The 10149-nt window shown below is 45.3% G+C and overlaps 1 protein-coding gene across 1 annotated transcript in view; it reads right to left on the bottom strand.

The window, feature by feature from the left end:
* Positions 1–507: 507 nt before the first annotated feature.
* The window catches only part of LOC138666415 (zinc finger protein 84-like), a 63751-nt gene continuing 54109 nt past the window's right edge, over positions 508–10149 (bottom strand). Inside the window, exon 5 of the mRNA XM_069754637.1 lies at positions 508–2321. Coding sequence (XP_069610738.1) covers positions 553–2321 — 1769 coding nt within the window. The 3' untranslated portion in view covers positions 508–552. The remainder of the gene's footprint in view (positions 2322–10149) is intronic.

Genomic DNA, 10149 nt, shown 5'->3' with positions numbered 1-10149 from the left:
GTAAGTTTTAATGCAATTTTCCTTTCTCATTTAATTATATGACAGTCTGGTATATGTTTTTGTACAATTTGTCAATAATATATAGTTTCTCTCCTGAGTAATTTTTGAATGTCACTACTAGGACAATCCCTTTTAATGCCTCATGTTTGGTCCTGTTAAAATAAAAACACTTACACAAACGTCCATGCAGGAGTCTTCCAGCGGTGTCAGTACTTGCGGTCCCGGGGCTCATGTGAGGTTGTTACATCATGTGAGCTCTGTGCCCAATCAGCGATAGTGTCACTGTCCCCACCTTTGGACTATTCGAACAATAAGAGGAAGTCAGATAACAGCCGCCAACCTGGCTTCCTGTTGATATGAAATACATACTAAGGTGGTGCTGATTGAGTGCAGTGCTCGTGTTATGTAACAACCTCACATGAGCCCCTGTAGCGAGAGTGTTGACACCACTGGAACGGCCTGGCGTGGAAGGTAAGTGTCAGTGTTTTTATTTTAGCAAGGCCAAACACGAGGAATGACAAGGGGTTTACCTAGTAATGGACAACCCTGAAGTTAAAAGGGCTTCGCCCCTATGTGGCTTCTCTGATGTTTATTAAGAGTTAATTTCTGGTTAAAACATTTCCAACATTCTGAACATGAAAATTGCTTATCCCTTGCATGAGTTCTCTGATGAATAAGAAGAGATGATTTCGCATTATAATCTTTCCCACATTCTGAATATGAAAAAGGCTTCTCCCCTGTGTGGGTTCTCAGATGCATAAGCAGTCTTGATTTCTGGTTAAAACATTTCCCACATTCTGAACAGGAAAAAGGCTTCTCCTCTTTGTTAATTCTCTGATGTCTACCAAGAGTTGATTTGTCTGCAAAACATTTCCCACATTCTGAACATGAAAAAGGCTTCTCTCCTGTGTGGGTTCTCTGATGAATAAGAAGTCCTGATTTCTGGTTATAACCTTTCCCACATTCTGAACAGGAAAAAGTCTTCTCCTCTTTGTGATTTCTCTGATGTTTACCAAGAGTTGATTTGTCTGCAAAACATTTCCCACATTCTGAACATGAAAAAGGCTTTTCCCCTGTGTGGTTTCTCTGATGAATAAGAAGATATGTTTTCTGGTTATAACCTTTCCCACATTCTGAACATGAAAAAGGCTTCTCCCCTGTGTGGATTCTCTGATGAATAAGGAGAGTGGATTTAATCGCAAAACATTTCCCACATTCTGAACATGAAAAAGGCTTCTCTCCCATGTGGGTTCTCTGATGAATAAGAAGAGATGATTTCTGGATATAACTTTTCCCACATTCCGAACATGAAAAAGGCTTCTCCCCAGTGTGGTTTCTCTGATGCATCACAAAATCTGATTTCCAATTGAAACTTTTATCACATTCTGAACATGAAAAAGGCTTTTCCCCTGTGTGGTTTCTCTGATGAATAACAAGAGATGATTTACTCGCAAAACATTTCCCACATTCTGAACATAAAAAAGGCTTCTCTCCTGTGTGGGTTCTCTGATGAATAAGAAGTCTTGATTTCCGGTTATAACCTTTCTCACATTCTGAACATGAAAAAAGCTTCTCCCCTGTGTGGGTTCTCTGATGAATAAGAAGAGTTGATTTACTCGCAAAACATTTCCCACATTCTGAACATAAAAAAGGCTTCTCTCCTGTGTGGGTTCTCTGATGAATAAGAAGTCTTGATTTCTGGTTATAACCTTTCCCACATTCTGAACATGAAAAAGGCTTCTCCCCTGTGTGGGTTCTCTGGTGCGTAACAAAATGTGATTTCCCATTGAAACTTTTACCACATTCTGAACATGAAAAAGGCTTCTTCCCTATGTGGGTTCTCTGATGAATAAGAAGTCTTGATTTCTGGTTAAAACGTTTCCCACATTCTGAACAGGAAAATGGCTTCTCCCCTGTGTGACTGCTCTTGTGACTATCAAGATCTGATTTCCGGTTAAAACAGTTCCCACACTTGGAACAAGAAAATCTGTTCTCCGCTGTGTGACTTTTTTGAGGCTTAGGAAAAGACTTTTCGAGGGTAAAATGGTTTCCATATTCTGAAGGTGAAAATGGCTTCTTTGATTTAGGAGTGGTTAGTTTTTTAATGCTTATTGTGTGACTTTTATTTTCCTTAGTAGTCGATAATGAATCAGAAGACAGGACCTGTTTCAAAGGATCAGATGGTAGATCTTTGCTGTGAAGGGATGATGGTATATCTGGAGTAATGGCATTCACTTCAATTGTATCCTGTGGGATCTCAAGCTCGTCTGATTTAAAAACTGAAGATGTCAGCTGTCCCTCTGATCTCCTGGTACAATCATCTGCTAAGACAAAAAACAATCATTTTTAAATAAAATATCCTTAATTTTTATTTTTGTAAACATTTTTACTTTAACTGTCTGTAAAAATTGAAGGAGCGGTTCCCAGTGTAACAATATTTATTACCGTATATACTCGAGTATAAGCCGAGATTTTCAGCCCAAATTGTTGGGCTGAAAGTGCCCCTCTCGGCTTATACTCGAGTCACGGTGGGTGGCAGGGTCGGCGGGTGAGGGGGAGAGGGCGCTGAGGCATACTTACCTAGTCCCGGCGATCCTGGCGCTCCCCCTGCCATCCCACGGTCTTCGGGTGCTGCAACTCTTCCCCTCTTCAGCGGTCACGTGGGACCGCTCATTAGAAAAATGAATATGGACTCCACTCCCATAGGGGTGGATGTTGTGAATTCTGTGGCAGAGTTCACTCCTGTGGTCACAAGTGGTACTTCGGCTGATTCTCTCTGGGATCTTCCGTTTGTGGAGGGAAGTGGTACTGCAGCTTCTGAGTTTCCTCCCTCAGGTGATCTGGTGAGCTCGTTAGCTTCTTCTCTACTTAACTCCACCTGATGCTTTGATCTATGCTTCCTGTCAATGTTTCAGTGTGGGACTTGTTTTTTCCCTGGATCATTCCTGTGGCCTGCTGCTCTGCAAAGCTAAGTTTTGCTTATGTTATTTTGTTGCTATTTTTCTGTCCAGCTTGCTTAATTGGTTTTTCTCGCCTGCTGGAAGCTCTGAGACGCAGAGGGACCACCTCCGTACCGTTAGTCGGTGCGGAGGGTCTTTTTGTCCCCTCTGCGTGGTTTTTTATAGGTTTTTGTGCTGACCGCAAAGTTATCTTCCCTATCCTCGTTCTGTTCAGCTAGTTGGGCCTCACTTTGCTAAATCTGTTTCATCTCTATGTTTGTGTTTTCATCTTACTCACAGTCATTATATGTGGGGGGCTGCCTTTTCCTTTGGGGAATTTCTCTGAGGCAAGGTAGGCTTATTTTTCTATCTTCAGGATTAGCTAGTTTCTCAGGCTGTGACGAGGCGCTTAGGTTCTGGGCTTATGTTGGTGAAGCATTCTATGCTATTTGAATAGGGTCATTTTGTACCATCTGAATTGTACTCTTGATTACTTGTGTATATTATGTATTTTGCACTGCAATAATTTCATAATTAATAAATATTGTTACACTGGGAACCGCTCCTTCAATTGTTTCTCTATTGGTACATGTGTATATATGAAGGTTTAAAATCCCCCGTTTTTTTCTTTTATTAGTATATGAGGTGTTCTCTTTAAGTATATGTATGTAAAAATTGCAATTTTTTTTTAAAAATATTGAATTATTCACCAAGACAATGACAGTTCACAGTGTAATAGAAAACCTCATTGTCAGAGAGGGAGATATGAGTTACACTCACCGATGCTAATTCCTGGAAAGACAGGATCCGGAGAGAGCCGCAGACTCCCAGAAATGCAGAGAAAGCAAGACTGGCTTCAGGCCTGACAGGACCTGAATCACCTGACTGCAGGCGGGCGTTGTCTAAGCTCCAGGGAACTAGAAACTGAAGGAAAACTCCTAGAAAGGTAACTAACGAACAAAGCTACCAAGGGGCACAGACAGAGACAAACAGATCAGGCTGGGGTCAGAGCACAGGATAGCGTTACAGTACCAAGGGACTAGACAGAAAGGATAGTAGGGGCCAAGCAGAGGTCAATACCGAACGGACAGAGAAGGTACAAATAGGGAATCCAATAAACAATATCCAGAGAGCAGACCGAGACAAAAAGCCAAGAGATCAAGCAAACCAGCACAGAACACACTCAGGGGTCAATACACTTAGCCAAGGGCGGAAGTATCACTGACAAAGGAACCTCCCAGAAGGAGGCTATAAAAAGTCCACCCAGGACTAGTGTGAGGCTACAGGAGTTAACCCTAAAAGAACCGAACCAGACAAACCATGACACTCATAGCATGAACTAGTAGAGCATGGTGTTCAACTGTTTGTTCATTCTGCCTCCCAAATATGCAATAAAAAAACACCAATTTTATGTAGGCGAAAATAATACGGATAAAATGTCTACTCATCTTACAGAAAACAAGTCTCCATTCAAGACCATCATTTGTCAGTGGAGAAACAGAGGTTTCCACATTATTATTGGCTCAAAGGCTCTTGAAAAGGAAGATGGATTCCATAGACCAATGCAGCAATATCCGCTCTCCCAAAGTCAAATCTCCCTCTCACTTCTGAGTCTTGCAGTGTACCCAAACTACATTTAGCATCCATGTATTTGACATTATTATAGTGGGAACCCACTTAACCCCTTTCTGACCTCAGACGGGATAGTACGTCCGAGGTCAGATCCTTTGCTTTGATGCGGCCTCCGGCGGTGAGCTCGCATCAAAGCCGGGACATGTCAGATGTTTTGTACAGCTGACATGTGCCTGCAATAGCGACGGGTAGAATCGCGACACACCCGCCGGTATTAACTAGTTAAATGCTGCTGTAACTACCGCTTCCGGCTAACCTTCCGGAAATGCGCTAATCGCTGCCCCCGTCACGTGATCGAGGGTCAGCGATGCGTCGGCCTGACAACCATAGGTCTCCTTGAGACCTCTATGGTTGTTGATGCCGGATTGCTATGAGCACCACCCTGTGATCGGCGCTCATAGCAATCCTGTAATTCTGCTGCATAGCGGTGATCTGCGCATCACCTCTATGCAGCAGAGGTGATCGAGTTGTGTAAGCTTCTAGCCTCCAATGAAGGCTATTGAAGCATGGTAAAAGTAAAAAAAATGTTTAAGAAAATATGGAAAAAAAAAAAAAAATTATAAAAGATAAATCACCCCCCTTTCGCCCCATTTAAAATGAAACAATAAAAAAAAAAAAATCAAACCTACGCATATTTGGTATCACCGCGCTCAGAATCTATCAATAAAAAAAAAATAATTTGACAAGCCAGAATTACTTTTTTTTGTTCGCCGCAACATTGCATTAAAATGCAATAATGGGCGACTAAAAGAACTTATCTGCACCAAAATGGTATCAATAAAAATGTCAGCTCGGCACACAAAAAATAAGCCCTCGCCTGAACCCAGATCACAAAAAATGGAGACACTACAGGTACCGAAAAATGGCGCAATTTTTTTTTTTTTTAGCAAAGTTTGGAATTTTTTATCACCACTTAGATAAAAAAAATAATCTAGACATGTTTGGTGTCCATAAATTCGTAATGATCTGGAGAATCAAAATGGCAGGTCAGTTTTAGCATTTATTGAACCTATCAAAAAAGCCAAACAAAAAACAAGTGGGATTGCACTTTTTTTTGCAATTTCACTGCACTTGGAATTTTCCCCCGGTTTTCTAGTACACGACATGGTAAAACCAATGATGTCGTTCAAAAGTACAACTCATCCCGCAAAAAATAAGCCCTCACATGGCCATATTGACGGAAAAAAATAAAAGTTATGGCTCTGGGAAGGAGGGAAGCGAAAAACGAAAACGAAAATACCCAGGGTCATGAAGGGGTTAATTTATGATGTGTGTGTCTCCTGGAGCACAATCTGGGCACTATGTGTTTGGGAATAAAATGGCAAATGTGTAATTCTCTCCAACATCCCCTAAGTGCTAATTTCCGGAAAGTGCCTGTGGAGTCAAGATAGTCTATACGTCTATAGATTAATTCACCGAGGGTTATAATTTCCAAAATCGAGTCACTTTATGGGGATTTCTACTGGACTTTTTTTTATTTTTTATCATATTAGGGCTTTTGCAAATGGAATGTCCTATCTCATCTGGGATTTGCTGCTGCGACGTCTGCTTCTGTCACCAAATATCGCGTTATTCATTCTGCAGGCAGCACTGATGATTGAGAAGACATCAGAAACAGAAGCTTTGGGTGGCGCAGGCTCTGTCCAGCCAATAAGATTAGTTTACTGGGACCAGTAGTTCCATCCAGTCTGGCAGTAAGGCCTGTCTCACACGTCCAAATAATTCCGGTACCGGAGTTATCCATGTCCGTGTGCTCACGTAGCACATCAGTGTGGCAGCCGTGTGCCGACTGAGAACCACACGGACCGTGCAAGTAACAGCGCTACAGTAAGCGCTGTCCCCTAGTTTGGGTGCTGAATCCAGAATTCATTCCTTCTTCCCAGCAGCGTTCGCTGGAGAGAAGGAATGAAAAATCATTGTTTTTATATATTTTTTGTTGTTAAAATAAAGTTCCCGGTAATCTCCCCCCTCCCACCCCCTGTGCGCCCGCCCGCTGGAAATAAAATACTCACCTAGCTCCCTCCATGCTTCCTCTCAGCGTCGCAGCTTGTCCTGTGTGAGTGGTCACGTGGTTCCACTCATTACAGTGATCGATATGCGGCTCCACCTCTCATAGGGGTGGAGCCGCATATTCATCACTGTAATGAGCAGCACCACGTGACCACTCATACAGGACAAGCGGCGACGCTGAGAGGAAGCATCGCGGGAGCGGGGTGAGTATTTTAATGCCAGCGGGCGGGCGCACAGGGGGAGTGAGGCGGGAGCTGACTGGGAACTTTATTTTAAACACACACAAAAAAAAAAATCCTGATTTTTCATTCCTTCTCTCCAGCAAACGCTGCTGGGGAGAAGGAATGAATGCCGGCCTCAGCACCAAAAGCAGGGGACAGCGCTTAACTCTAGCGCTGTCTCCTGCACGGTCCGTGTGGTACCCGGTTGGCACACGGACAGCATCCGTGTGCGGTACGTGTTTACACGGACCCATTGACTTTAATGGGTCCGTGTGATCCGTGCGCTCCCACGAACATTGACGTGTCTCCGTGTTTTGCATACGGACACACGGTCCGCGAAAACACGCTGACATGTGCAGAGACACATTGATTTTAATGTGTCTACATGAGTCAGTGTCTCCGGTACGTGAGGAAACTGTCACCACACATACCGGAGCCACTGACGTGTGAAACCGGCCTAAGGGTGTGTACTGTCCAGCTGAAGTACTCTGCGCCCTCCTTCAGCCAACTGGAAAGCACCACACCCTACAAAAACTTGAAGCATATTGCCGAAAACTGCCAGATACAGTCTTGCTCTCCTCTGGTTCAGTCCTCTGTGCTCAGCTCCCTGCTTCTTTCCTGTTTCCATGGCCATTTAATGACTACTCGTGTCTTCTGATTTGGTATTTCCTCTGCCCTCCTGGTTCTGACCCAACTACTGGATTATTCCTCTTGCCATCTTACACCACAGAACAGCAGGTAACACCATGGCCCAAGAATAGGGGTCTCTGTGTAAGTCCAGATATACGTAGAAAGGTTAAAGGGCGATTAGCAAGACAATCTCTATTTTGGACACTATTTACTGTAGTGAAAAACTGCGATTATAGACAACACAACTACTGAAATGATCAAGCTCAACAGTCTTCATCAAAGAATGATTAACAAGTGGTGAAACTATTCTGGGGTAATTAGAGTATGTGGCTCGGTGGCTCATGGCAATCTGAACTATTGTAATGGCCAATATTTTCTGTCAGATGAGTTTCAAGATGAAATATTATACATTTGCAGTGCCCCAGAGTCCTGGTCGTTGCAGTAATGTTATTCTTCCACCAGGGGGAGTGATGTTACATCTGAAGGCAATGAAGGAGATCTTCTGTCCAGGTATCACAACCACAAAACACACTTCACACTCCAGTCCGCCAGGGGGAGCCATGCTTCTATTAGGGCACTCCTCACACTTAGGTAAAACTGGTGGGTTGGTTAGGAAGTTAGACAGAAGGTGACTGGAGGGAGAAGGAGATAGTCAGTGAGTCCCGACCGAGTTTGGCAGAAGCTGGTTGGAGTGGGTTCCAGCCAGCTCCAGACTGTGGCCTGCGGAAGGCGAGGGTACACGGAGCTGCGCCTGCATCCCATGCGGCAGCATCCCAAGAAAGAGACTTTGAAAGGAATTGTGTTGCAGTGAGTGAGCAACAAAGTCATAGCAAAAGGAGAGGAACATCAGAGGGAGACCAGCTAGAAGCAGGCTGCCTCCTTCGGAAGCGCACTATCGGTAGCCAGAACACCGAGTGAGTAAGGATCTCTATGCCATTACTTCAGAGACTGGCAGGACAGTTGATTCCACGTTGACTGCCCGACCATTTACCCAGGAGGCAGGGTGGCAACTTGGGGGGGCCGGGGCATCTCTAGGGACCCTATAAAAAGCCTCAGACCACCAGTCATACGGGTTTGTCCTATCTGTCAGGGGGACAGAGAGAAGAGACTTAACATCTACAATAGTTGTGAGGACCTTATCAAGTTGCTCAGCAGGGAGGGACATCATCCACCATCTACACTCTGGGAAGCCCTGGGGATACACTTAACCTGTGGGAAGGTATACCATCTAGCTGCCATAACATCACCCCAGCGGACCCCTAAGCAGCGTCGGTCACCCTGACCGATTACCACAGGTTGCGTCACAAACACTATCCCTTTAAAGACCTATCCCCCTCCACAATTCACAGCAGACGTTCCCCTAGGGCCACGGACCGGGTCAGCCACCGTGACATCCCCACTGAGTACAGAAGAAGCGGGCCCGGCTCCGAGTACCCCACAGCCCTGGTGGGGCGCTGCAACTTTCTGGCGTCACGAACAGGATCTACTTAAGCCTGAAAATCGGGTCATGTGCGCCTAAGAACTGTGCCAGAACTTTACTGGAATTGTGATTTATTGCAAAGACTGTGTATTGCTATTTACCGCCAAAATTCCTGCCAAAATCGCCGCCATTGTCGCTAGAGGAGATCGACTTCGTGTAGCTATGGGCAGAACAGCTGCGTCGACTGTCGTGGCACAGCGGCTTTACGGCACCGAAGGTGGTGAGACCTACCCTATACTGGGAGAACACCCCGGCGGAGCAGTCGTCCGGGCCGTCATCGATTCCAACATCCCGGACAGCGGAGCGGATCGGCGCCGAGGGGACCATATCCAGTGCAGGTATGAAGAACGCCGGCACCCCAGAGACCAGGCTGACTCCAGCGGTCGCTCGTCGCCCCGCATCTCATCTGACCCCTGCGCTTCCGGTGCGATGGGGGGTGGTGGTAGTCTCTCCCCACCCGACTGGAAAGGGCTATATACAGGAGAACGAGCCACCAGTCGGGGCCTCCGCCACCGACCAAGAAAGACCATCTTCCGTAGAGACAGACTGTACTGACTATGAGGCGCAAAAGGGGGACATAGTCATGTACACCCGCTATTGGACAGATGACGGTTGGCGTGCACGGGATGTAAGGAAAAGTGCCCCCTTAATGTTGTCACCCAGTGCCTGGCAGGCTGATCTGACCACCCCCGCAGCCAAGCAGGACGTGGCAGCACAAGCTGATGCGGTGACTACTCGGCGCACTCAGACCGCAATTGCAGCCCCTGACCTGACTGTGCCTGAGCAACTGACCCATTGGGTCGACATAGACGAGGACATATACACGGATTGTCTGAGGCCAAAGGTTACCAGATACCGTACCGGGCCCTGGATGCAGCTACTACAGTAAACCTCGAAGCCCTGAAAATTGTATATAGTTTCTAAAAACATTTGCTGTCTTTGCTGCTTTAAAACCCGTCTAGGGTTATTCCTTAAAGGTGTCCCCTGTTTAAAGTGATCCTATGTTTCGGATGCAACCTGTTTTTGCACAAGTTTCTACTTTTATCACTGTTTTAAAAAGAACTGCGGAATCATGAACTGTGCATGATCACAAACTGTCCCCTGTATATAGTTTGCACCTTCTTAAGGGTGCTCTCTACTGGTTTTACAAGAAGAAGCTTTTGCGAAGAGACTGTTCCTGATGACATCGTGAAAGTTTCTATTGTTTTAAAGTTAATAAGTGACTTATGCGTTGATA

The sequence above is a fragment of the Ranitomeya imitator genome, chromosome 2, assembly GCF_032444005.1.
Source record: "Ranitomeya imitator isolate aRanImi1 chromosome 2, aRanImi1.pri, whole genome shotgun sequence".
NCBI lineage: Eukaryota > Metazoa > Chordata > Amphibia > Anura > Dendrobatidae > Ranitomeya > Ranitomeya imitator.
Note: the sequence above shows the minus strand (reverse complement) of the source record. Positions and strands in the feature narration are given on the sequence as shown.